The sequence below is a fragment of the Sceloporus occidentalis genome, unplaced genomic scaffold (assembly GCF_023333645.1).
Source record: "Sceloporus occidentalis isolate IW3139 unplaced genomic scaffold, rSceOcc1.0.p SCAF_5, whole genome shotgun sequence".
Classification (NCBI taxonomy): Eukaryota; Metazoa; Chordata; class Lepidosauria; order Squamata; family Phrynosomatidae; genus Sceloporus; species Sceloporus occidentalis.
The window spans coordinates 32,815,776-32,842,207 of record NW_028316985.1 but is presented as its reverse complement, the minus strand read 5'-3'; the positions used below and the strand labels follow the sequence as shown (position 1 = coordinate 32,842,207).

General features: G+C 40.4%; 1 protein-coding gene across 1 annotated transcript in view; it reads left to right on the top strand.

Annotated features, from left to right (window-relative positions):
• IL2RB (interleukin 2 receptor subunit beta) overlaps positions 1 to 22,713 on the top strand; it is a 31,535-nt gene extending 8,822 nt beyond the window's left edge. The window contains exons 4-10 of the mRNA XM_089526613.1: positions 1,867 to 1,930; positions 6,583 to 6,688; positions 10,959 to 11,104; positions 12,497 to 12,671; positions 18,922 to 19,021; positions 20,883 to 20,967; positions 21,884 to 22,713. Of these exons, the coding sequence (XP_089382739.1) occupies positions 1,867 to 1,930; positions 6,583 to 6,688; positions 10,959 to 11,104; positions 12,497 to 12,671; positions 18,922 to 19,021; positions 20,883 to 20,967; positions 21,884 to 22,675 (1,468 nt within the window). The 3' untranslated portion in view covers positions 22,676 to 22,713. The remainder of the gene's footprint in view (positions 1 to 1,866; positions 1,931 to 6,582; positions 6,689 to 10,958; positions 11,105 to 12,496; positions 12,672 to 18,921; positions 19,022 to 20,882; positions 20,968 to 21,883) is intronic.
• The last annotated feature ends 3,719 nt before the right edge of the window (positions 22,714 to 26,432 follow it).

Below are 26,432 nucleotides of genomic sequence, written 5' to 3'. Positions count from 1 at the left end.
GAGCCTGAACGTGTGTGCTGCCTCATCCCAGAGAATATGACTGCCAGTCTCTTAGAATCTGGGCAGAGCTTGGAAAAGTTACTTTTTAAAAAATTACACTTCCAGAATCCCTCTAGCCAAGTAGCTGTATTGACTGGTGCCTCTGGATATTATAGTCCAAAGAAAAACTTTCCCAAGCTCTGCCTTTAAGCTGGTTCATCATAAATAATTCTTCATTGTTGGATATTAGTTGGTGTCTCCACACTACATAGTTATAGCATTTTGAATACTATAACTCTAGCCTATGGAATCTTAGGATGTATTTATTTTCTGAGGTAACAACTTTTGATTTCAATGCTAGGATCCTAGTGCTATAGTTCAAAGGAGTGTACTAGAACACTTTAGTCAGCAATTGTAAGTTCCTCATGAAACTCCACCTCCCAGGATTCCATAGGCTGGTGTCATGGTAGTTAAAGTGGTATCAGATTAATTAAGCAGCATGGATACACTCAGTGACAGCATGTCATGGTTTGTCATACATGAATGAGCCACCATAGTGACAAAACCACAGGTCAAATTTTTATATCAGCAAAAACATGATCCTGTTCAATATGGTCTGTAAGCACAGTGTTGATCTACTGTGAAACCCATCCTTTTCCTTTGTTCACTGGATGGAGAGAACTCCATCCCAAACATTTGAAAGACTGAACAGAGGAAAGGGATAATTTGCAGCTCAATCTGACTCTGCTGAAAGGTATCAAGGCAATATCATATGTCTGTTTATCATTTCAAGTGGGTGACTTATTCACACATGCAAGTTATCATTTGATAACACTGATTCAGTCATATGAGATAAGCATGCATGTGCCAAAAGGGTATGAATTAGTGACTGGTAAAACTCACAACCTTACTTCATTATTGTCTGAAGATATATGAAGATGATATCTGTGTTGATATATCAACATAGATTCAGGTACACATGCAAATCACCTGTTTATCACTTTATTTTGCTAGCATCAGGTGAAGGTTTATGTACACACCCTACATAGTGCAAGACAATCATACAGTGTGTATGAAAACGTGAGCTCCCTCCTTGTTTGACCCAGTGTATCTCTCCAGTTGTCATGAGGTTTCCCTGTTCAAAATAGCCCCATGGAGGAATAAGTGGGGAGATGGGGGAAATATTTGGAAATATTTGGAAAACAGTGAAAAAAATACATGCCTTACATGCTGAGAACCCCTAACAAAGAGAATTCTGAACTGGTGAGAACTGTCACAATTTGAGACTTACTCTGCACAAAATTCACATGTGGTTGTTTTGCACGGAAAATAGCATTTCTGCATGGAAATATTATTTCATGCACAGAAAAATGTTTTTTTTTTCTTTCAAGACAATGCTGTTTTCTGTGCAAAAATGCTGTGCACCAATTTTCTGCAGAATAAGTCTCAAATTGAGAATAGCAGTCAAAATGAGCACAGTTTTCAAATAGTTTCTCATAGCAAGAAGATAATTGCTAAAAATACTCATTGCTTCCTTGAAGAAGAAAATTAGCAAGTATTTACATCCTTAGAATCAAGTTTCAAAATAGAAACTACTTATACCAGTATAAAACAAGGAACTGCAGTTGGACTTGAAGATGAGTTAATATGACTGCATTTTGTTAGGTGTTCATAGAGCAATTTTGCTATACGTTAACATTCACCTTAAAATGCAAAGCATGCATGCAGCAAATATATGTTTGTAAACACATATATCATACAGATGGTCTCATCAAGGAGTTGAATGTGGTGACAGCGATGTCTTAAGCATATCCTCAGTGACAAACCTGGTTCTGCTGCCTTCTACTGCATGAAAATTAGATGACTAATGAGAAATGTGTCTTTTAGGAAACCACCTAAGACATGCCAACTGAAGGGTACAGGAAGCAGGAGCTGTCATCTAATTCTCAAAGTGAGTAACATAATGAGAAAATATAGGCTCATGATGACATATAGGCTCATGATTTCATTTACTTCTTATTATGAGTGCAGGTGGAAATCACAGCATTAATGTGGACTTTTGCTGCAATAAACTGGTTTCAGATACCACTGCTATTCAGATGTCTTTGCCTTTCTGCTATGATGACTAAAATCTTAATGCTGGCTTTAGAATTGAAACAGATGTAGGCAAAGTGTGGCCCTCCAAATGTTGTTGGACTGCAGCTCCAACCAGTCACCATTGGCTATGCTGGTGCAGGCTAATGAAAGTTGCAGTCCAACATTTGAAGAACCATACTTTTCTCATTCCTACTCTAAATAATGGTGTAAAGAATATTAATATTTTTTCTCTTATTAAAGAATCATAGAATCATAGAGTTGGAAGAGACCACAAGGGCTATCCAATCCAACCCCCTGCCATGCAGGAAACCACAATCAAAGCATACCCAACAGATGGCCATCCAGTCTCTGTTTAAAGACTTTCAAGGAAAGAGACTCCACCACATTCTGAGGAAGTGTGTTCCACTGTCAAATAGCCCTTGCTGTCAGGAAGTTCCTCCTAATGTTGAGATGTAATCTCTTTTCCTGTAGCTCGCATCCATTGTTCCAGGTCCTATTCTCTGGAGCAGCAGAAAACAAGCTTGCTCCATCCTCAATATGACATCCCTTCAAATGTTTAAACAAGGCTATCATATTACTTCTTAACTGTCTCTTCTCAAGGCTAAACATACCCAGCTCCCTGAGTATCTCCTCATAAAGCATGGTTTCTAGACCCTTCACCATGTTGGTCTCCCTTCTTTGGACACACTCCAGTGTCTCAACATCCTTTTTGAGTTGTGGTGCCTAGAATTGGACACAGTGTTCTAGGTGAGGCCTGACCAAGGCAGAATAGAGTGGCACTATTACTTCCCATGATCTAGACTCTATGCTTCTGTTGATGCAGCCTAGAATTGCATTGGCCTTTTTAGCTGCCGCATCACACTGTTGACTCGTGTTCAACTTATTTCTACTGGTGCAGCCTGTGATTATATTTGCCAGGGCATCTAGACATATCTTGAAAGATAATGAGAATTTTTTAATGGTCTTGTGCAATTCAGGGCTTTTTAAAAAGAGTATACAATACTCTTTTTTTAAAAAAAAACTGTAATAAAGAGCAGCCAGAAACAAAGAATTATTAAAACAAATTTCACCAGTTGTAGCATTGATAATAATCCTTCCTGGAAGTAGCCCAAACATGTGTGATCATCACTAAATATTTCTTTTCCAGGAAAGATGCAGAGGTTAGAAAAAAACTACTTTGGGGAATTAGAGGCCCACAGTCTTCATGGCCATATCACACATTTTGGAAGCTGTAGAACAAGCAAACAAAAAATCTAGGTTCCAGAAACCGAAGTCCAAAAAAGAGGCTTTCCCAAGCTCTGGAAAGGCTCCAAGGGATTCCTTGGAGACCGTGTAAATCACAGCTGATCATGCTTTGGCTTCAGGCCACATGTAGCCCTTAGCCTGAACCCAAATACCTTCTTCAAGTGATTACTTCTAGTCACAGCTTCCTAGAAAGAAAGAAAAAAGAAATATAAAGGAATGATATAATGATGAGGGTGAACAAATTGAAACTCAGTCCAGACAAGACAGAGGGGACCCTGGTCAGTTGAAAGACAGATCAGTGCATAGACATTTAGCCTGTGGTGGGTAGGACACAGGCTTGCAGTTTGGTTATACTCCTGGATTCAGCCCTGAACTTGATGCTCAGGTTTCCACAGTGGCCAAGAATTCATTTGCAATAAAGGTAATAAACAATCTGTGCCCATTCTTTGTGCCATTTGACTTGACCACAGTGACACATGCTTTAGCTACAGCCTGGATGGATTGCTGTAATGCACTCAACATGAGGCTGCCTTTGGAAAGCCTTTGAATTTCAACTAATCCAAAGAGATTGCTAACAGGTTCACAACTTCCTTGATGCAACAGCTCCACTGGTCATCTGTCTTTTTCTAAGCACAGATCAAAGTACTGGGTATAATGGCTCAGGACCAGGATATTTTAAGGACTCAGGGTGCATCTATGCTTTAGAAATAATGCAGTCTGACATCACTTTAACTCTCCATCCTACAGAATCATTGGATTAGTAGCTTTGTGAGGCACCAGCACTCTTTGTCAGAGAATACTAAAGACCTTGTATAACCGCATATCCCAGGATACCATAGGATGGAGCTACAGCACTTAAAGTGATGTCAATCTGCATTATTTCTACAGTCCAAATGGACCCTTTATCGTCCCATGTAAACTTGCCTGAGCTACAAGTTATTCAGTGGGGCACTTCTCTGTAACCCACTGCCTTCACCGTCATGTCTGACAAAAACTCTAGAGAAAGAACTTTATCACACAGGCTCCAGGCACAGGACAAGAACGGGACAAAGAGGTCTGGAAGGGAACGGAATGAGTGGGAGGACGCATTTTACTGCAGCAAGGAAGTCCCTCACTTGTTCCGTTCCCTGCCCTTCTGTTCCCAGCCCGTCCCAAAACAGTTCTCAAAAATCTCCTCCTCTGGGACGGATGGGGAACGGATGGGGAACAGAACGGAATGAGTGAGAGACTTCTGCATGCAATAAAATGTGTCCCCCATTCATTCCACATTCGTTCCTGGCCCCTTCTGTTCCGTTCTCATCCTGTGCCTTCCTCCATGGTGCGATAAAGTCCAAGGTCTTCTCTGTGGCTTTGGAACTTCCTCCCTAGAGAGGGTAGGAAAGCTCCTTCTTTGTTTTCTTTGTTTTCTTTTTAGTGTGAGTTTAAGACCTTTCTATTGCATTGAATTTTTAATGGTTCTGTAGTGTTTTGATTTTTAAAGTAATATTTTAAATGTTTTTAATTCTATTCATAGAATTATTTTAATATTGACTTTGTTATGTTTTCAACAATGTATATTTTATTGTAATTTTCTATCTTTTCTGAGCCTACTTGAGTCCCAGCCTGAGAGAAATGTGGAATATACAGTGGACCTTTGTTATATGCTGGGGTTTGGTTCCAAGATCCCCCATGGATAACAAAATCCATGGCTGCTCAAGTCCCATTAAATATAATGACATAGCAAAACTGGAAAATCAAGGTTTGATATTTGAAATTTATACTTTTTTTGAACATTTTCAAACTGTGGATGCTTGAATCAGTGTATAAGAAATCTGTGTATAAGAAGGGCTCACTGTAAATACTGTAAAGGATTGTATGAAAAGAGACTGGAAATAGTATGATGGCAATAGAAAAAGAAAAGTTGTAAACCTTCCAACATATCATTCTACAACATGGTGGACAAGTGTGGGCCGCAGGGTTAGGGAGCCATAGTGTCTCCCAGGGAAACTTAGAGGGCTGCACTCTCTGCTGTATCTTCTTTTTTTAAGTCCCCAAATTCCTCCCAACATCCCAAAGGGGTGATAATTTCACTCTGGGCAATTTTGAGGCCAGAAAAGCCTTTTTGAAAAATGCAGAAGTCACCTTGGTATGAAGTTCAGATCTAGACTTCCTACTCTTAATACTCACAAAGTGTAAACCCAGGAGCATACCCAATGCAAAGGTCTGCTCCCATTTCATACCATTACATGAGTGATAAGTGGCAATCACTCTGTAGGACATCAGTGTGTGACATTGTCCTAAGTATTTCTCCTTCCCTTTCAGCCTGAAGTAAAGGGAAAGAATAATTTGTGACAATGGTGTCACTAGGGGGGTGCGGTGTGTGTGGATTGCACCAGGTGACACCCAAGGAGGAAGGGTGATGCTGCTTTTACTCAAACACATGTATTTTGGCAGAAACATTGTGCCATTTGCCTGCATCTCTTTACCATGTTTTAGGAGATGGTGGGAGTGAGGTCAACCTCAGTGGGAGAAGAAAGGAGGGGCCTCAGAATTTGTAAAAATTAAAATGTCAAGATTTTACATTTTTTTGTTAGAAATTATTATTTTTAATTTTTTCTTTAAAAACATTACATTTTAGACAAATCTTCATTATGTATATGTAAATACAGTTAGGCTATGCATATGATATTGTGATTTGAAGGTATATTTTTTCATTTTGCTAGTTGTATATGTCACAACTATTAGCATTACATTTAATGGTATGTGGGAATTATGATTTACAAGTAACATTAGTGCAAATTTTTTTTTACTAAGAATTCTATATGGTGCGAAATGGAAGGAGGAGATCGATGAAGGGGTGACACCATGAGTTACCACACTGGGTGACACCAACACTAGGGATGCCACTGATTTGTGCTATAGCTATTTGTGCTATAGCTATCAGATGCTATCCTTTCTTATTATTCTTTCCAACAGCACTAGTGAGAATATATATTCAGAGGGTTGGCCAAACAGCAAAGTACAATAATATCAAAAATCTGGAAAACAGTGATACTGTTGTTTGTTTTGTTTTGTTTTTTTGTTTTGTTTTGTTTTTTTGAGGGGGGCGTTGGGGCTATGAGGCTGTGTTCTAGAAGAGTTTATTCCTGTGGCTCTGGCTGGCATCTTCAGAGAATGCTGGAATGGAATACCATTATTTAACCATTATTTGATACCGTTATTTGGACAACCAAAATGCACAGAATACATGATCATAATGAATAACATTATGCGTCTCTTCAGGATTACAGCTTGACCATTGTAGACTATATTACCTTGGATGTGTCCTGCCATAGTGGGAAGAAGTGGGAGAGTGTTGAGAATCTGACAATGTACCCCTTTTATAACAGTGAGTAAAAGATTTCTCGATTTCCGTTCATAATTCTATGAAGAGTACTTGGAAACACTATTTTTTGAACTACCACTCTCAGAATCACCCATCCAGCATTGATAGAAGCAGTGCTAGCTGGGAAATAGCCCAAAATGTAACTTTTCCAAGGTCTGTTCATGCTCTGTGCTAATTTATCAGATCATAGAACCCTAGTCTCTACAATTGAGCTTCTATTTGCTGGCATTTGTGCAAATATCCAAATAGTGCTCAGTCATAGAAACTATGGTTCATGCTAGGGTTGAGGTTCATACATACATGGTTCATACCTGGTGCAGAGGCCACACCTGAGGTCTGAGGGCCACACATAGTGTTCATCACAGCAATTTTGTCCCCTTTGTGTGTGTGTGTGTGTGTGTGAGAGAGAGAGAGAGAGAGAGAGAGAAAGAGAGAGAGATTTGGGCTGAAAAACAGTTTATTTTTAAACTGTTGGATGGCTTGTTGGATTGGACTCAGGGAAGACTCTGGAGGTTTGTGGAAATGCGTTGGGACATCAATGAGTTATTCACACTGTGAAATTAATCCAGGATGAATCTGGGTTAAATCTCAGATTAAATGTGAGTTGTTCATGCACATCCCGAATACACTCACTTAAGTCGGGAGTTGCCAAAAAGCCCACTTACCCTGGGATAATCAATATCAGGCTTTTCCCCATGTTTTTACAAAAGATTTTCATGATTGGCTGTGTGAATAACAATACCAATAGACCTGAATAAACTCAGGATAAAACTCTCCATGCCTTTAATGGGTTTTGAATGCATTTGCATCATTGACAGCCCACGCGCTTGAGAAAGCATCACCCCTTCCCCAGCAGAACAGCTGCCAATGGAAAGAAAAGAAAGGAAGAGAGAGAAGAGAAGTGGGGAGAGAAAAAGGGATGCCGACCCCCATTGAGTGGTAAAAGGAGCTATAAAAAAATCAAGCAACTCATGTTTGAATTATTTGTTTTATATCTGTTTAAAATTTTCTAGATCAGCCAGCCTTCACCCACAAAAGAAAGTTCCAGGATGGAGTAGAAAGAGAAAATAATTTAAAATAACTAACACACTACAATAAAACACAATAAAGACATAAATCTGCCAAACTGAAAATGGGAAAACAATGACTCATCAGCTAGCTAAGATCCATATACAGAAATTAAAATGTCCAGAATTTAAACTGCACACACTCACACACAGTCTTGGAGCAGAATAATTAATTTTTCTCTAGTATGAAATTTACCCTATGGGCCATCAGATAAATTGCTGCATATATACGTATGCTTGTGTATGTCTGTGTGCATGCACATGTATGTGTGTGCCATCTCTAAATATAAAAAAGCTTCTGTCCACTGTTTAAAGATGAACACAGGCATGCCATAAATTATGCTTCTTGATGCCTTTTATTTCAGAATTTCATATCTCTGCCTCAAGATTATGTTATTACTTGGCACATCAAGTCTTATGGTGCAGATATTGTTTCTACTTTTTGTGTCATATCATGAGAGGTAATAAGAAATTTGCCAGGAAGCTGAAGTGATCAAAGGATCAGCTAGTCCAACACTTTACTACAATACAGCACAGTACACTCACTAGCCCATGCTGATCAGTGTGTACAGAGTTGGCTTTACCATTAGAATTAAGATTTTGCCTCGAGTGGCAAATGTAGGGAGATGGCAGCAACCTTTTTTGCACCCCTTAAGCTAGCCTGTTGCTTTCAAAGGCAGTAGAGGGCACTGTGTGATTGCTAGTACAGAGAAGATTCAACTGCTGATCCAGATGGCTTTACTACATGGAATGGCAGATGTGCCTTTTGTGTGTTTGTACACACACACACACACACACACACACACACACACACACACCATTCTGCTGGCATACGACCAAAGCAGCTCACAATGAAACAAGCACAGGCTTGTGTTAAAAACACAAACAGCTTAAAATACACATTAAAAACAATTTTTAAAAGATCAAAAGACAGCATCACTGCCTTAAAGGACCTTTCTGTCACATGAATTAAAAGCCACAGATCTGCCTTAACAAAAACATCTTTGCCTACTGGCAGAAAGAAAGCAGAGAGGGAGCCAAGCCAACCTTTGTGGGAAGGAAATCCACAATCTTGGAGTAGCCACTGACAGTGGTGTTCCTGCCCCTGGTGTTGCCCCATTTTCCTCATGAAGAAAAGGATGTGACATCATGGGGCACTGCGCACAGCCTGCCTCATGAGAACAACATGATATCATTGAGGAAAGGGCCTGATCGGCTATCATCCCATTTCTGGAATGTCACTCAGTTCATGCTGCACCCTCCTAGTGATTGCCACTGGCCACTGAGACAGTTCTCTCTTATTTTCCTGTCAAGCATACCTGTAATGGTGATGGGACCTAGAGAAACCCTTCTACCAAAAATCTTAAAATTCAGGCAGGCTCATATCATGTTCTTAGATATCTTGCCATTGTGTTCTTAGCTTAGATAGAAAAATGTTTTGGGATGGCCTTCAAATGATGTAATGCAGACAAGAGCAGAATGAGGAGAGGATCAACATAGAAAAGTACTCACAGCAACCCCTCCCACCCAAAAAAAGGAAGGAGGAAGGAAGGCATTGCCTCTGAGCTTGGAGCATGTTATTTTTTTAGGGCTACAGCTCTCAAAATCTCCCAGGCTAAGTTTATAGGGAAGCTACTTAGGTTCTCTAGGTCAGCTGAGCGTAATGAAGCACCATAAGCAGGGGACAATGACAAGCACAATCACATTGCTCATCTTACCATTTCATGCTGTCGCATCATGCTATCATTTCATGCTATCTGCCATGGTGACTCATCACACTGACAGCAAATGATATCATTGGAGTTTCCTCTCTCTTGCCAAAGGATATCTTATCTATTACTCAGAACATAATTAGAAAACCCTACTTCTTTTGCAATGGTGCCTCCAGCAAGAAGTGATGGGCTGTACTAGTTTCTTACAAAGGCAGCAACAAATTTAATTTTTTTTAATTTCTTAGCCCTCCTTTCCAAAGCTGGATGGCTGTTTGAAACACATCCCACTTTGCTACTCTGAGCATCTACCACACCCAACAGTCACTCACTCTGAGGTCAGAATGAGTCACCCAGCCATGTGATTGAGGCTTGGCGCCTTTTTCTAACCTTAGAGCAAAGCAACCTATGGCAGCAGTCGACGGGGGCATACATGAGAACAGCCATGCAGTGTTTGGACAGAGGGCCTTAGTAATGGGGAAGGGGCAGCTCTGGGGCCAGGATACTCTGGGCAGCCCCAGAGTATTCTGACCAGTACATTCTGACTCTATTTCATTATTTCTATGAGCCAGTTATGGAAAGAAAGGATGAAGCACAATAACAAAAGGACTTTGAGCACTGAGTCTTGTTTTTCTGTTGCTGCAAGGCAGCCCAGTCTGTTATTGGGCTCATCCAGAAAAAGTCTCTAGAAGTAGTGAGAGTTTCTAGTTCTTTTTGTTTTGATTTTACCTGTACATTCCTACGTTTGCATCCAAACTCTTTTTAAATATCCTGGGCACACACACACACACCGCCCCTTGTATCCTTCTGCTTCACTGCTGATGTGTCACATCTAGAATTCATGTAATATTTCAGAAACTGATGTTCACCCATTTCTGCTGACCTTTCTTTATGATTATTCAGGCATTATAGTTAAGGTGCTTTACCAATATTATGCTAGCCAAACATTAGAACCATTTGTTTTGATACAAACATTCTTCTTCCTTCATTTGCTCTCTGTTGAAACAGTGTCCTGGAAACAATGGCCGTGTTTACTGGTGGCAGCTGAATTAGCTAGTTCTAGGATTATGCAAATAGATACCCAAGCAGAAATACATTTCATTTCAGAAAATACTGAGTGAATTTAAACTGACCAGGGAAGCAGGAATGAAAATCATGCTGAGAGTTTCCAGGAAATACTGCTTGATGAAGAAAATGTCATGTGGATCTCCAAAATAAAATTGGATTGTACATGAAGAAAACCTGGGACTTTCAGAAGCTTTTTTCTCATCTGGAGAGGATTTTTGTTGATCCAGAGTTCAGCAGACACTTTATTATTAGAAACTTTGAAGAACTGAAAAGCACACACATTATTTTGTAACATGTTTCTTGGTTCTGATAAAGATATTCACAACTATGGGTCTGAATTATTTTCACAGACCAAGATAATTACAATTGGATATACTCTTGTTAATGTCAGTTATTAATATTTCTCGTTTCCTGATGTCTCATATATAGTTCAACTTGATCCTCCTTCCAAAGTCCGACTGGAAAATGCCAGCAAGCATTCCTATAGTTTAACTTGGGAGCTCAGTGATCTCTCTCATTACTTAGAAGGAAAATTGGAATATGAAGTCCAGTATAAAATTAACAATTCTGATGAGGTAAGTGGGCAACATGTCACCCTTTTGAAAGGTAAAAACTGTTGTGTTTTATTATTTTTATCCCATTTTACTGTTCTTGGCACACCAAAATTTCAAAAAAATTAAAATTAAAAGACATAGCTCAGAATCATGCCAAAATTACCCACATCCTCTTGATCAGGAGAAAGGAGATTCCACCTAGGAAGAATTTATTGCCTCCAAGAGCTGTTCAACAGTGGAACAGGGCATCACAAGGCAGGGGGTTCAGACCACACCAGGAGACACTCTTTCTGGGGGTGACACCACTGCTTCCCAAACATCTGCCATTTGGCAGAAAGGGGCTGTGGTGTTTGCTTGCATCCATTTAAAACACCAAAGAGATGGCATGCATGTGGCAAAGCTCAGTGGGAGGAGAAAGGAGAGGTCCTTGGTTTGAAAAAAAGTATTTAAAAAATTAAAACTATTTAAACATTTTCTTTAAAAATCTCACATCTTATCAAATTATCACTTAAACCACAAAAAACTATGTACTTGTAAATGCATTTAGGTTGTGCATATTGTAATTTAAATATATAATTTTAATTTTCTAGTTTTTATAACTATAGCCATTACATTCAATGATATATTGGAATTATGCTTTATTAGTAGCATTAGTACAGTTCGATCTTTGTATCTGTGGGAAATCCATTCTGGACACACACACACACACCATGGATATTAAAAAATGTGAGTAAGTCTCGTTGTTGGTAATAGCAGCACACCATGCATGCTAGCACCCATGTTCATGTGCCACCATTTGGGATAATGGGGCTTACCATCAACAGATATTGAAATCTACAGATGTCAATCCTATGAATGGTGAGGTCACACTGTACAAAAAATATTAAGGATTCTGTATGGTGTAGAATGGGAGGAGGTTAATAGGGGGATTACACCATCTGTCACTATGCTAGATATTACCAATCCTAGTGATGCCACTGCAGTGAAATGACTACCTCAGAGGATGGTGGACCCTCCTTCTTCAGGAGTCTACACAAAGATTGGATGGCCAACTCTCAGGAGCTCAAGAGTTGTACATATATGTATATATTAAATTGTATATATATGTATATATTAAAACATATATATAAATTGTTGCAGTTCAGAGATGCATAATTTCTAGTGAACTAAGATCAGTTTTTCAGCACTGGGACCGACCATGGGTCACTCCCAGGTACGGAAATTCCTCTCAAAAACATTAAAAATCCAAATTGGAAGTCACTAGTGACAACTCATCTGGTAGGCACCTGGTTAGAGAAGACTTAAGTATGGCTTGTCTAGGAGCCCTAGCGGATAGCAGTTGCACAACAGTTTTGTATCATGTGACTACACACAATCCAAAAATAATTCCCTGTTTATGATTCCATGTGACAGGCTGCCAGAATCCTCTCAATCATTCAGGATCAGAAATGGGTAAAAATTGAGAATCTTTCTCCTGACACAGTGTATGAAGCAGCTGTTCGTGCAAAAGTTCAAAAGAATGTTGTCATTTACAAGAGTATTTGGAGCCGCTGGAGCACACCAGCAACATGGAGGACTGAACCTAAAGGTAGGGTACATTGAAGAAAAACTGCACAGTATGTAGGGAATGGGAAACATAAGAATTCTGAAACCTTTATATAGGCAAAATGATTGAGGGTCAGCCCACATAGATGAGCATTGTGGAGGAGGGGGTCAAGGCATGGTTAAGAAAAGTCTGGGATAAACACACAGGTGTACAAAATGTTACATGATCAGAGTTCCACCCTAGGATGTACTATTCTAGGATGTGCTAGGAATAAGTAAACAGATCTATTTCCTGTTACTTATGCATGTAATTATCTATACTGTAAAAATGTTCCCTCCCATATCTGAATTAATCTGCAATACTTTTAAAAATCTGCATGAAAATTCACATACAAATTCACTGATGTATGCCTCTGATTTATGGCAACCCTAATGTGAACTTATCACAGGGTTTTCTTGGCAAGGAGATTATAAAACTTGCCTGTGATTCCCCTTGGGTTTCCATGGCCAAGCCAGGATTTGAACCCTGGTCTCTAGAGTACTAATCCAATGTTCAAACCACTAAAATCTAAAATTATTTTGTTCAGTATGTGCAATTTCAATTTTCTATCCAACTATGCACTTCTAAATGTATTTTGATACTGTTAGGCTGTGAACGTAAATGTTTGAGGGAGCAAATCCCACTGGACACTCTGGGACTTTCTTGTGAGTAAGACACTGAGAATTTTGATATGCATTTACATGAGGAGAAATGAATATGGATACATGTGCAGATTTTCATTTGGATTTAAAAACAAATTCTCAAATTTCAGGCTGAACCAAATTTAAGATGAAAAGCATTAAAAACTAAGAAAATCGATAGATTAGTTCATCATACTCAAAGAATAATATTAATAATAATAAATAATAAAGCTTTTATTTATATACCGCTCTTCCACCAGATCAAAGCAGTGTACATATGGTAAAACTCTATGACACATGTAAAATACAATATTAAAAACAGTTATAAAAACAGTTGTAAACATTCAATTTTAAAAACAGTATAACTAGGATAGTCGGGATATCAATTATGGGTAGTCGTCCAATCTGGTCGGGGAATACTTTCTACAAAGAATCAGGAGGGTATGCTAACTGTTTTTAATGCCTTCTTGAAGGCTTCTAATGTACAACTGGATTGAATCTCCTCCGGGAGTGCATTCCAGTGAGTTGGAGCTGTCATTGTATAAGCTCTTTGGTGAGTCGTTACCAATCTCACCTTGGGGTGTTCAAGCAACAATTTCCCCGTTGTTCTGAGAGTGCAGGGCGGATTATGTAGGGAGAGGTGTTCCCTCGAGTAACTCGGGCCCAAGCCATGTAGGGCTTTATAGGTAATAACCAACACTTTGTATTGGGCCCGGAAGCGAATTGGCAGCCAGTGAAGAGATTTTAATATGGGTTTTATATGGTCCACCCTTGAGGTTCTGGCGACCAATCTGGCTGCAGTGTTTTGAACCAATTGAAGCTTCCGAACCTGGTACAAAGGTAGCCCCATGTAGAGTGCATTACAGAAATCCAAGTGAGAGGTTACCAGTGTGTGTACTACTGTTTCTAGGTCCTTTCGGTCCAGACAGGGACGCAGTTGGCGTATCAGCCAAAGCTGGTACCAAGCACTCCTGGCCATCGCATCTACTTGAGGTGATAACTGTAAGGATGAATCCAGGAGTACTCCCAGACTGCAAACTTTGTCCTTTAGGGGAAGTGTGACCCTGTCCAGGACTGGATGGCAAATATCACGAGTACCTCTGTTTTCTCTGGATTCAGCTTGAGTTTGTTTTCCCTCGTCCAGCCTATTACTGACCCCAGACAGGCATGCAGAGGAGAGGTGCCATCCTTAGTCACTGTATCAGTCGGAGACATGGAGAGATAGATCTGGGTGTCATCAGCATACTGATAACACCGTGCTCCATAGTTCCAGATGATCTCTCCCAGCGGCTTCATGTAAATGTTAAACAGCATGGAGGACAGAATGGCACCCTGAGGGACACCAGATGTCAGCTCTCTTTTACGAGAGCAACTGTCCCCCAGCCTCACCATCTGGAATCTTCCAGAGAGGTAAGATCGGAACCACTGGAGCGCAGTGCCCCCGATACCCAACTCTCCCAGGCGTTCCAGAAGGATACCATGATCAATGGTATAGAAGGCCGCTGAGATGTCCAAGAGCACCAACAAGGTCACACTTCCCCTGTCAATGCCCAGATGGAGATCATCGACTAAGACGACCATGGCAGTCTCAACTCCGTGGCCCGTCCTGAAGCCAGTTTGAAATGGGTCCAGATAATCGGTTTCATCCAAGACTGCTTGGAGTTGAAAGGCGACTGCCCTCTCGGTCACCTTGCCCAAGAATGGTAATAAGGAGACCGGTCTAAAATTACACATTAACAGGGGATCAAGGGAGGGTTTCTTCAGAAGAGGTCTTACTATTGCCTGTTTTAAGGCTGATGGAAATATACCCTCCCGAAGAGATGCATTTTTTTTCATGGCATCTCCTCCCTGAATGGTCAACCAAGAAGGACAAGGGTCGAGAAGGCATGTTGTCCTTTTCACGCAACCAAGGAGCTTGTCCATGTCCTTGGTATTCACAAGCTCAAAACTATCCAGAATAACCTTGTTTCCAGAGTCACTGGATGCCTCTGTTATAGGTTCTGTCAAAAGACCATCATCAAGATCAGCCCTTATCTGAGAGATTTTATCAGCAAAGAAGTCATTGAAGGTGTCACAGCAGGCTCTCGATGGCTCTAATAAAGGGTTCAGGGTGGCCGGGGGGTTGGGTTAATTCCTTAACCACCCTGAACAGTTCTGCTGGACGAGACTCTGCTGATGCAATCCGTGCAGCACAGAACAAGTTTTGAACATTTTCTTTGTCATAATGGCTGGGGGAATTCATGAACTGTTACTTGGAAAGTAACCTTTCCAAGCTCTGCTCAAAGGACTCACCATTGAGAGGAGGAGAACACAGGTGAACTAGAGATTAGCTTGTATAGCCTACTGTGTGTTCAAAGCTATATTCCAAAGCTACAACATAAATCAGCATTAAGAGCAGAAGGAAACAAATCTGTTTGACCTGTTCTCTTCATCTTCTTAAGCATCTTCTACTTGAGGCAAATAAGTCATCTGAATTATTTGCCATGAGTTAAAAACAGGTAATTTGTATAAAACTGTTGTTATTGTTGTGTGCCTTCATGTCATTACCAATTTATGGTGACCCTAAGGCAAACCTATCACAGAGTTTTCTGGGGCTGAGATTATGTGACTCACTTAAGGTCACCCAGCAGATTTCCATGGCCAATGTGGGAATTGAACCCAGTCCTAGTCCAGCACTCAAACCACTGCACCACGTTGGTTCTGTATAAGTCTTTAAACTCTCTCCAATCTAGTGCCCTCCAGGTGTGTTGGGATACAACTCCCATTACGTCCAGCAAGTGCAATAGTCCAACACAACTGGAAAAATCGAATACCCCAGATTACCCCTATACAACAAACGGGTGAGGCAGAGGAAAGCTGTAACATATCACACTGTGCCTTAGAAAGGGATCTGCTTTTGTATATAGAAACATATATAAACTTTTCACTATTAGGAAAAATTAACCAGAAGGTGGCGCTGCAAATGTGCAACATACAATCCAGAACAAGTGACCTACATAACCAGTCATTTGTTGTTGTTTTTAAAACCACAGCCAGAATTCACTGAGGCAGTTAAAATGTGTAACCTAAAGTTATCCATTTGTGACTGGTTTGTATTCATGATCTCCACAAATTCACTGCTTTAGGAAATATACAGAGACCAGGAAAGTCCCCCAATCCACTTACCAAGCAGCAGCAGCTGTGATTAACAGCGGTTTATTCCCTCATTGATTGGAAAGCAGCTGACATTCCCAACCAGTCCCTCCTACAAGTGATTTCCAGTGTGAAGGGACATTGCGACAGGGACCCTGCTTTTCCCTGTCCCACTGGAGGTTGTTCACTAGTGGGGATGAAAATGTCAGCTGCTTCTTGATCCACAGTGGAACAGACCCCCATTGATCACAGCAACTGCTGCTCAGTAAGTGGGGATTGTGGAGACTGGGCTAGGTGACATTGCTTAACTATTTAACAACAGTGGTTATGTAGCTAAGTAGCTGATTTTAAAAAATCTGTCCTATCATTCTTTTCACACAAGATACTTTGAGCCTAAACATACATGCGGCTTCAATCACTATTCTCCTTTTCATGCACTATTTAAGTTAACAGCTGATCACTGACTACGTGGCTGAAAGGAGATTTGAGAACAGGCATATGTAGTATGAATGAACTTCCTGGAAAATGTAGGCTTTACATCCACTTTACAAAACTGACTAACATGAGAGCCTTTTGTGTGAGAACTCAAGCTTGCTCAAGTGCTGTTGATTGGCAGTAAATTTAGAAAAGATAAAAGATAGTACTTTCTTTGCTTCACAGAATGCATCATTACCTTATGGAGCTCACTTCCATAAGATCTAGTAATGGATGCTGGCTTTAAAAAGATAATAGATAAACTTGTGGTGAATAGGAAAGAGATTTATTGGCGGGGTACATACCGCCGCTTTGCGGCGGTCTACCGCCGCTGCCAGTAGGTCCGCGGGGGAGCCGGAGCCTTCAGACGGCCCGACTCCCGCGCGGACCGAAAAAGAAGCTCCAAAATGGAGCTTCTTTTACCGTCGCGTTTGCGATGTAGCGAGGCGCCAGGGGCGCGCTCGCTACGTCACAAGCGGCGCGACGCGTACGGACGCTCAGCGTCCGATACGCAAAGATGGCGGTGCCCATGTGGAAGGGGCGCCGCCATCTTGTACGTATAGAATACGTACTAGGGTTAGGGGGGTGCGGAAGCACCGCCCCTTCCTAACCCTAGTACGTATTCTATACGTACTAAATGGCGGTATGTATCCCGCCATAGGCAATTAACCATCATAGCTAAAAAGGAATCTCTGTATCACAAAGGCACTAGAGTTATATTGTATCTTATTTTATTTTAAAACATTTCTATCCCACTTTTGGCCTCCCCCCAGGGTTCTGAGATGGCTTTCAAATTAAAAATAAAAGTACAGTAAAATAATAAAAGAAAAATAAATGCAATATGTCAATTAAATCATGAAAACAACAACATGAGAAAGGAATAAAACAAACAGGTTTTATTATTGCAGCAAGAGGCTACAACAGACAAAAGGCACCACATGATTTTAAATTGTTTCACAGCCTCTTAAAATTCAAGAGAGAAGGAATTTAATCTAAACTCTTTTGGGAAGGGGCTATACAGTCTGGGTGCAACTGTCAAGAAGCCTCCACACCTTCAGAGGTGCCAGAATACAGAACATGGCTTCAAATATGAGTGCAAGTGGTCAGGAAGGTTCATGCACATGGACTGGAGTCAGTCTTTCAGGGCTTTCTTATGCATGGCTTTAAAAAGCACTTTGAATTGTGCCCAGAAATGAATTGGAAGCCAGGGATGATGGGGAAGAATTAGTGCAATATATTTTGAGAAGTGAACACATTGAATCACTCTACCCACTGCATTTCACACCAGCAAGAGTTTCTAAAAGGTTCTTCAAGGACAGCCCCACAAAAGGTGTATTGCATTAGTCCAAGATGGATGAGACTTCAGTGAATGTGATGACAGTAGCCAGATTTACTTTGGATACCAGTTGGTATGGAATGAAATGTGTTGCCTTCACCAGCTTGACCAGTAGGTACTGACTGCTATGGCAGGTACTTCTGTTCATAACATACTTCAAAGTGAAGGTGAGACTTGCATCACCTGTGAATGTTGTGAATGCAGAAGACAATTCAGCTGCTTCCCCACCCCCCACCGCAGCCACTAATGTTTTCTAGTGTCAGACAAAGAAGAAGACACCTTGGTTGAATCCTTGCTTGGCCACAAAGCTTATTGGGTGACCTTGCACCAGTTACTATCAGCCTCACTTAGCTGACAGGGTTCTTGTGAGGATAAGGAGGGTTTTGGGAGAATTTGTATCCTGCCCTGAGCTCCTTCCTGAAAATCAGAGAAGGATTGAAAATCTATAAAGCTGTAATAGGAAGAGGGGCGTGTAAAAAAGTGTTTCAGCCCTTCCCACATAAATGGTCTCCCCCTTAATCATTAACAAGGAGATCAAAGTCTTAAAATTTGCATGGAGTCCAGCATCCTTAAACCCATTCACTTCATGGGGGCAGATAGGATTGGGAAATATCTGTTTTCTATGAATGGCTAATTTCTACTTTTCCCTTTTTGGTTATTCTTGAAACAGCATCTCCAAGTGTTCTCCTTCCAGTGCTTCTTGTTGGAAGTCTAGTCACCATCTTCGTCATCACCATTACTTTGTTGGGCAAATCTGCACTGTCAAAATGGTAAAGAGAGCTAAAATCATACTTCCATCCTCCTAAGCATGCAATTTTTGGGCCAATGTTTCTCAGCCTTTGGTCCTCCAAAGGTTTTGGACTGCAACTCCCAGAAGCCTCTGCCAACATGGCCAATGGTAAGGGATTCTGGGAGCTTGTATCCAACACACTGAGAGGGCCCCACATTCTCTTTCTCTGCTGTGAGGTATCATTATTACACCATGCCCCCTCTCTTAGCACAAGGGTCCTGGCTGCCCATTGTTGAAGGCTAGCTTTCCACAGGTATTCCTCCTGCCCTAACCACTAATTACAGGATCATTCAAAAATGGCATCTACCACCTGTAGTGGTACCATCCATTTTATTCCCTTATGTTTCTACCTGCTCATTTTGCTGCATGTGTATACCCAGCTCGAGAAGTTTTAAGTCTTGTTACCAATCTTATTCCTTTGTCTTTTTTCAGATTTAACACAGAACCGTTATAGGGCTTCCAGTCCCCCAAGTCTCCCTTTTGTATTCTCTTTTCAGGTGGGGTGTGAGAATGATAAGCCCTTACATTTTGTTTCTACTAATGCTGGCCTTTTCATTGTTTGTGACTCCTTTGTCTGTTTGTGACAGACAAGTGCTGTGCTGCATTTTTCTCCTGCTTTCCCCACTGCCATGTATGACATTTAATTTAAAAAAGAATTTTCATTTGTAAGTTTTCCAGTGAAAGAACATGTCAGGAGTCACTCTTGTTAACTGTTTTTGCTCAAAACGTTTTTTAAAAGATCAAAGGAAATCCTGAACATCCCTTAGAACTTGGTGCTTGGTAGGAAACATTATATGCTTCCCAGATTTCAGTTAAAGCCAATGAAAATAAGTCATGATGTGGTTCTTCTCATGAAGCAATTTAGGAATAAGAAATGTGGTCAGTTAGGAAGGGTGCAAAACATTGTGGCCATGTTCCTGTGAGCCAGAATAACTGAATTGGTGTTGGGCATTTGGGGGCCGATGTAGTAAAGCTTCAGGTGTAACATGTCCATGGGCAACACAGAAATGACATGGGAACAGCACAGAAAGTCATCCCTTGCTACATCTGCTCTGCAAAAAAAATCCCATCTGACACCTCTTTAACTGCCATGACTCAATCCTATGGAATCCTTGGATTTGTACTTTATTGTGGCACCAGAGCTCTCTGACAGAGAAAGCTAAATATCTCACAAACTTACAATTCCCAGAATTCTGTAACATTGGCAGTTAGTTGTGTCAAACTGGATCATTTCTGCAGTGTGGATGCTGCCTCAGTAAAAAGGACAAAGCTGCCCTTCCAGCTGCTTGGCTGGCTATTTTCTCTAGTAATGGAAACAAGTTTCTTTTCCCTTGACTCTGGTCCTCAAATAGCAATAGCAAGTATATTTCCATACCATTTATCAGTGCACTTAAGCACTCCCTAAGCGGTTTACAATGTATAAGCCAATGCTAATTGCCCCCAACAAGATGGGTACTCATTTTAGCGACCTTAGAAGGATACGAGGCTGAGTCGACCCTGAGCTCTTCGATGGTATTGAACTCATAACCTTGTGGTTTGTGTGTGAGTGGCTGCAGTACAGGTATTTAACCACTGCGCCATCAGTGCTTAAAGCTAACGCAGAAGAGCATTACATTGGTATAAGTTACCAAAAGGATCTCAAATTATACTTGTCATGGGACAAAGCAAAAAATTGGAAAATTTGGAAAGGGTTCTGGGTATATAATTACACCAGACCAACAAAGCATTCATATAACATACATATAACATATAATACCTTCCATTGGTTGTTACGCTTAACTATTAATGTTCTCACTAGCTATATTCACTATGTGTTCTCTTTCCTACTCTATATGCTATAGCTTGAAGAAGGTGCTGAGAGTCCAGTTACCAAACCCAGATGAATTCTTCCCATCTCTCAATGCAGTCCATGGAGGAGATATCCAGGTATGCAGGCTTGGATATTATGTGAGTTGGAGAATGTGTTTGGTCTACATTTTTCAACCACAGAATCTTATTTTCACTTCCCAAATTGATGTGACAGCAGTTCTTATTCAGATCCTATTCTTCACCTGATTTTGTGGCACATTTCTCCTTAGTAACTATGTAGAAAAAAAATATTTATTAGGAGAATTTATGTGCATATATTGACTACTACAAATAACACAGCTCATCTGTATTTTGTCCCTAACGTGTTCTACAGAAGGGGTGGGTAATGAGTAGTCCTTCAGATGTTGCCAAACTGCAATTCTTATGGTCCTAGCCTGCCTAGCCAATGGTGAGGAATGGTGAAAGATGCAGTTCGGCAATTGAGAGATATACTTTGTAGATCCATGTTCTACAGATAGGATGGATTATGTCCGGCCTGTATTTTGCATCCAAATCCATCCCATCCCATTTCTACATTAAGGGGGTGCCAATTTTGATGAAAAATCTGTATGAGCATTTATATGCATTTTATCCTAAATTAACATTTTAAAATAACATTTTAAAAAACATTTTAAAAGTTGAAAACTGGATTGCAACATTTGGAAATCTGGAATTAAAAATATAACTGAACTGAAGCACACATTAGTCTGGGAAATGTGAATTAGGTCATTTCACTTCTATATTCAGACTGAACAAAATCCTCAGTTAACCTTATATAATACAAACCATTTAATTGGAAATTATAATCTTTTATGATGCCATGATAAAAATAATAGCATAAAATGATAACAGCCAGGAGTACAATTCACTTAGTATTCTTTCAAGTGGTTTCCCCAAAGTATCCCTGTTGTTGTTGTTGTTGTGAAATTTTCACTGCAGTTGTTTGGAGTATTAATACCTCTTTCTTTTGTGTTCCACCCCTCAAAACCAACAGAAGTGGTTGTCCCCTCCAACATCCATGGCTTCCTTCCAACTTGCTACTGAACGCCCAGAGGTTTCTGTTCTTGAGGTAATTCAAAAGGACAGCCAAGGGACTTCTCCCTTCCTTCTCAAGGAATATTGCACAAATATGAATACCCCAGAGACAAGTGGTCATTCCTTATCCAGCTGTTTTACCAATGGTGGCTATTTTTTCTTCCAACACCTTAACTCATTTGAAATTGAGCCCTGCAAGGTGTACTTCACCTATGACCCGCTTGCTCAAGAGAACAGTGACTCTGCTGATTCTTGCTCCTACAAAGTGCTCCATGAAACTGTTGACAACAGCCAGCTGTCACCTATCTATAGTAATATGGCAACTCAGGAAAACAGTTCTTTCCTACAAGAATCAAAGGACTCATCCCAGAAAGGTCGAGATGTCTCAGGAGCTTTTCCATCATGGGAGACCTTCTCAAAAGAATCAAGCATGGAAGAGGAAGAGACCCAAGATGGGAGTAAGCCCACTGTTCTGCTCTTGAAGGGTCCAGAAGAGTTTCACATGGGCTGTTCAGTTCTCCCAGAGAAATTTAATAGTGGTAGTAATGGCACCAAAGCAATCCAAAGAGTAGACCTTCTCACCAGCTCTATTGAAAGTCATAGCTCTGTCTTTCTTCAGTCTGTGATTCAGAGTCAAGACCAAGCCAATGTACTGTGCAGAGCAGCATCCCCCAGTCAGCTCCCCATTTCCTCAGAGGGCTATCTGTCCTTGAGGGATCTTCAAAGCCATTATAGCCATCCTTCTGTATGAATTCTTCAGAGAGGCAGACAAAGTTTGCCAGGTCCAAGCAGTATATTTCTCCAGTGCCTGACTTCTTCCTCAGTCACTGCACCCACAGTCTTTCTCCCCCTCCCCCCCCCCCCCCCCCGCCTGCTGCTGCTGCCTACACTGCCAGTGTAGTGATGCTGGCATAGCAGACCAACAGGATTCTGGCATCAGCACAGCGAATTTCAGGCATGCGAAGCACAGCTCAAATCCATGCATTGCTGATGGGCAACATGCAGAAACAGAGCACAACATGATGGAAGAGGGACCATTGACTGCCAAAATACACAATCACCTCTTATTTTTCATATGCTGCTTTAACTTAGTTGATCAAGAAAAGAAAGTATGGATTTTGAAAACACAAGATGAGTCCATGTAAGGATTCCCTTAAGAATGCCAAACTGTGCTCCTGCAATGAAAAAATCATGAGGAAGTAGTCACTATATAGGTCACAACACTTGACTTTGTATTCATCATTTTTCCTCATAATACAGCTTTGCAGTATTGGTACTTATTCTTTCCAGCTGTGTGCACTCCATTGGGCTGAAGTACTCACTGGGTGATTAATTCCAGTGGAGCAGATGGCTCTTGCCTCAGTGGGTGGTGAATGCACTTTGGGTTTAATACTGGACTCTAAGTAACTATCCAAGGTGCTGAAACTGTTTGAGGGGTAGGAATCCACTGCTTTAAAGTTCAGACTTTGACCCAGAGCATATTCACTGCCTCAGCGACATGGAAATGAGCAACCTGTAGTGATTAATTATCCACCTCTCAGCATCAGCCTTCTATTATTTTTCCAAACACTGCATTTAATCTTTATTTCTTAAGTTTCTCTCAGGTTGAAATCACATACCCACTTGTTCAAGAATAATACCCATTATTTCATAATAAGACCCATGATATAACAGCTGTGCTATTGGTAGCATTTCTGCGATAGCCCAGATGATGTAGCTACATCTCTGCTCCCCTTCAAAGAATACAGGCATTTCAGATCATCTTTACATTTAAAGCCCTCCATGGACCGACCCCTCCTTACTTATCAGACCTTCTTTCTCCTCACCTTCCCATCAGGACCCTCCGTTCTGGTAGTCAAGGTCTGCTGTCCCAGCCCAGGATTTCCTCTGCCCCATCCCGGATTCGCCCCTTTTCACTTGCTGCCCCTCACTCCTGGAACCTTCTTCCCCCACAAGCAAGAGCCATCACTTCTTTAACCAGCTTCAAAACGGAGTTGAAAACCATCCTGTTCAGAGAAGCCTTCCCAGGGATTGCATAATTGTCGCTTACTATTTGATGTTCTTTTGGTGCCTGTTTATCAAACCATTTCCTGTATTGCTATGTACTGTATATGCATTATCCTACTTGAGAGTATATATTTTCCCTGGAAAATGATTAACCATTCATTATGAAGCCAAGCCCTCCCTCCAGTCCATCTGCCTTGGTCCAGGCCTCGGAGGTAGAGAGGAACTGCTGGACCTCTTACCCTTTCCCTCCACCACTCCCTTCTCCTTCTGTGTCATGACTTTTTAGATTGTAAGCCCGAGGGCAGGAATCCGTCTAACTAAAAAGACTGCATGTACAGCGCTGTGTAAATTTACAGCGCTTCATAAATAAAGGTTAATAATAATAATAATAATAATAATAATAATACATGATTGTAAGTCAGTTTATGATGACAAAAATACGTAACTGAATGCCAGGTGGCATGTTTATCATTGTTTTGATAATTTTTTATTTTTATGTTTAGAGTTACAGTGAGTGCAATGTTCCTCAGTGCTAGAATTTTATTTTTAATGCACCAATATGTATAATAGGACAGACAAGTACAATGGAAAGGGTTTACCATACTGTAGTTGTTTTTTAAATGCCATTGCAAGTGGAATATTGTAATGGTGGATATTTTTCCTTTGAAGGATAAATTTACAATCTAATTTTCCTTTCATTATAACAAATTTATTATGTAGCAGTAACCTGAACCTGTGAAAAATTATCAAGTAGATGAAGTCTACTCTTTCCCTTGCTTGAAGAAATCATGAGATAATTAACAGCGAGAATGGATGAAATCAGTGTGCAGGAATACAGATCTGCATCTGTGCATAAAATCAAAGCCAAATAAATGCTTTGTTCTGAAGACATAAATATTCAATTAATATTTGTCATACTTCCTCCCTGCTTTGAGGTAAATATGCTAGTGCCATAATAATGCAGTGCAGTATTACAGTTATAATCATACAGCTTTAATCATGCATTTACAGTAATGTAGTGCAGAGAGAACCAGCTTGGTGTAGTGGTTTGTGTGTAGTGGGACTAGGACACTGGGAGACCAGGGTTTGAATGCTCAGACATGGAAATCTACTGTGTAACTTTGGACAAGTCACACTCTCTCAACCTCAGAGGAAAGCAAGGGCAAACCTCCTCTGAACAAATTCTGCCAAGAACCCCCCCCCCCCCCCCATGAGAGAGACTGCTAAGTAGTTATGGTGTTTTAAGCTAGGCTTACATTGTAACTTGAAACATTATAACTATTTGGCATTTTCATTTATGATTGTGACACCACAAATGCCCACAAAATCTTAAAATCCAAACAGTTGTACAAGGGATGGAGTTCTGTTGTGGTGCCAGGTGGAGCATTGAAAAACCAGCCAATAGCCATCAACAAGCCATGGTGCAAAGAGGAGTTGTGACAGAACCTCACAGGGGTCTCTGCTTCTGCTTGTCGCTGACAGGAGGATCTTGATGTACCTTGAGGGTCATCAGCACCTCATTCAGCAGCACTACAGATCTCCATCCTTTGGGGTGGCTGCTTGGACTTTAAGGTGGGTTTTAAGGGTTAGATTAGAAGAAGGAGCATAGCCATGACATAATAGCTATGTGTGTACACATCTAATTTTTAATACATATATTTCATGTTATTGTAAGGGCCTTTGGTGACATAGTGTTTATGACTATGTGTCCAGTGTAGAATCTCATCTGGACCTCTTTGATGTAGTTTGGTATAATCTTATTTCACATGCCAGAAATAATACTGACCAATAACCTCACTGTAATATAAAAATATATAGATAAACCTATTCTGGATAGTGTGTTTGTAGCATTCACTCAAACAATTTCAGATTAGTTGTAAATAGATTTTATTGGCTTTTCCCTTTGTATTTATATGGTCTCTTTATTTTTTTTCCCCTGTGTTTTTCTTCTTTTAATACCTATATCTATTAGAATGTAAATTTTCTCAGGTAATGAAAAGTCAAGAAGTGTTTTAGATTGTGAGCCCCTTGAGTGAACCAATTCACTTATGCACCGTAAAGCACTATGTGCACTAATGGACCTACATGAAGAATGAATAAGACAATTCTCTTTTTATTCTGTTGCATATGTTGTAAAACCAAACAGTTTGCATGCTAATATGAGACACCTGTTATGCAAAACGAGTCTGATGATGAAGTATGTTTACGAATATGGTCTCAATTTTATGATGTATGTCTCTCTGCCCGCCAAATTGTTTTTAATTTTAACCTAATGGTGTACAGCATTTTATTGTTTTTAAACTTTGATTGTTTAATTGTAGTTTTAATATTGGGGAGGGGGTTGAGAAGGGTTCAATTAGTATTTTATTGTATTTCTAATGTATTTTTACTGTTGTAACCCACCCAGATTCCTAGTGATTGGGCGGGCTATAAATAAATAATATAGTAGTAGTAGTAGTAATATATGGTGGACTGAATTTTCCCATGGAGAATGCTGCAAT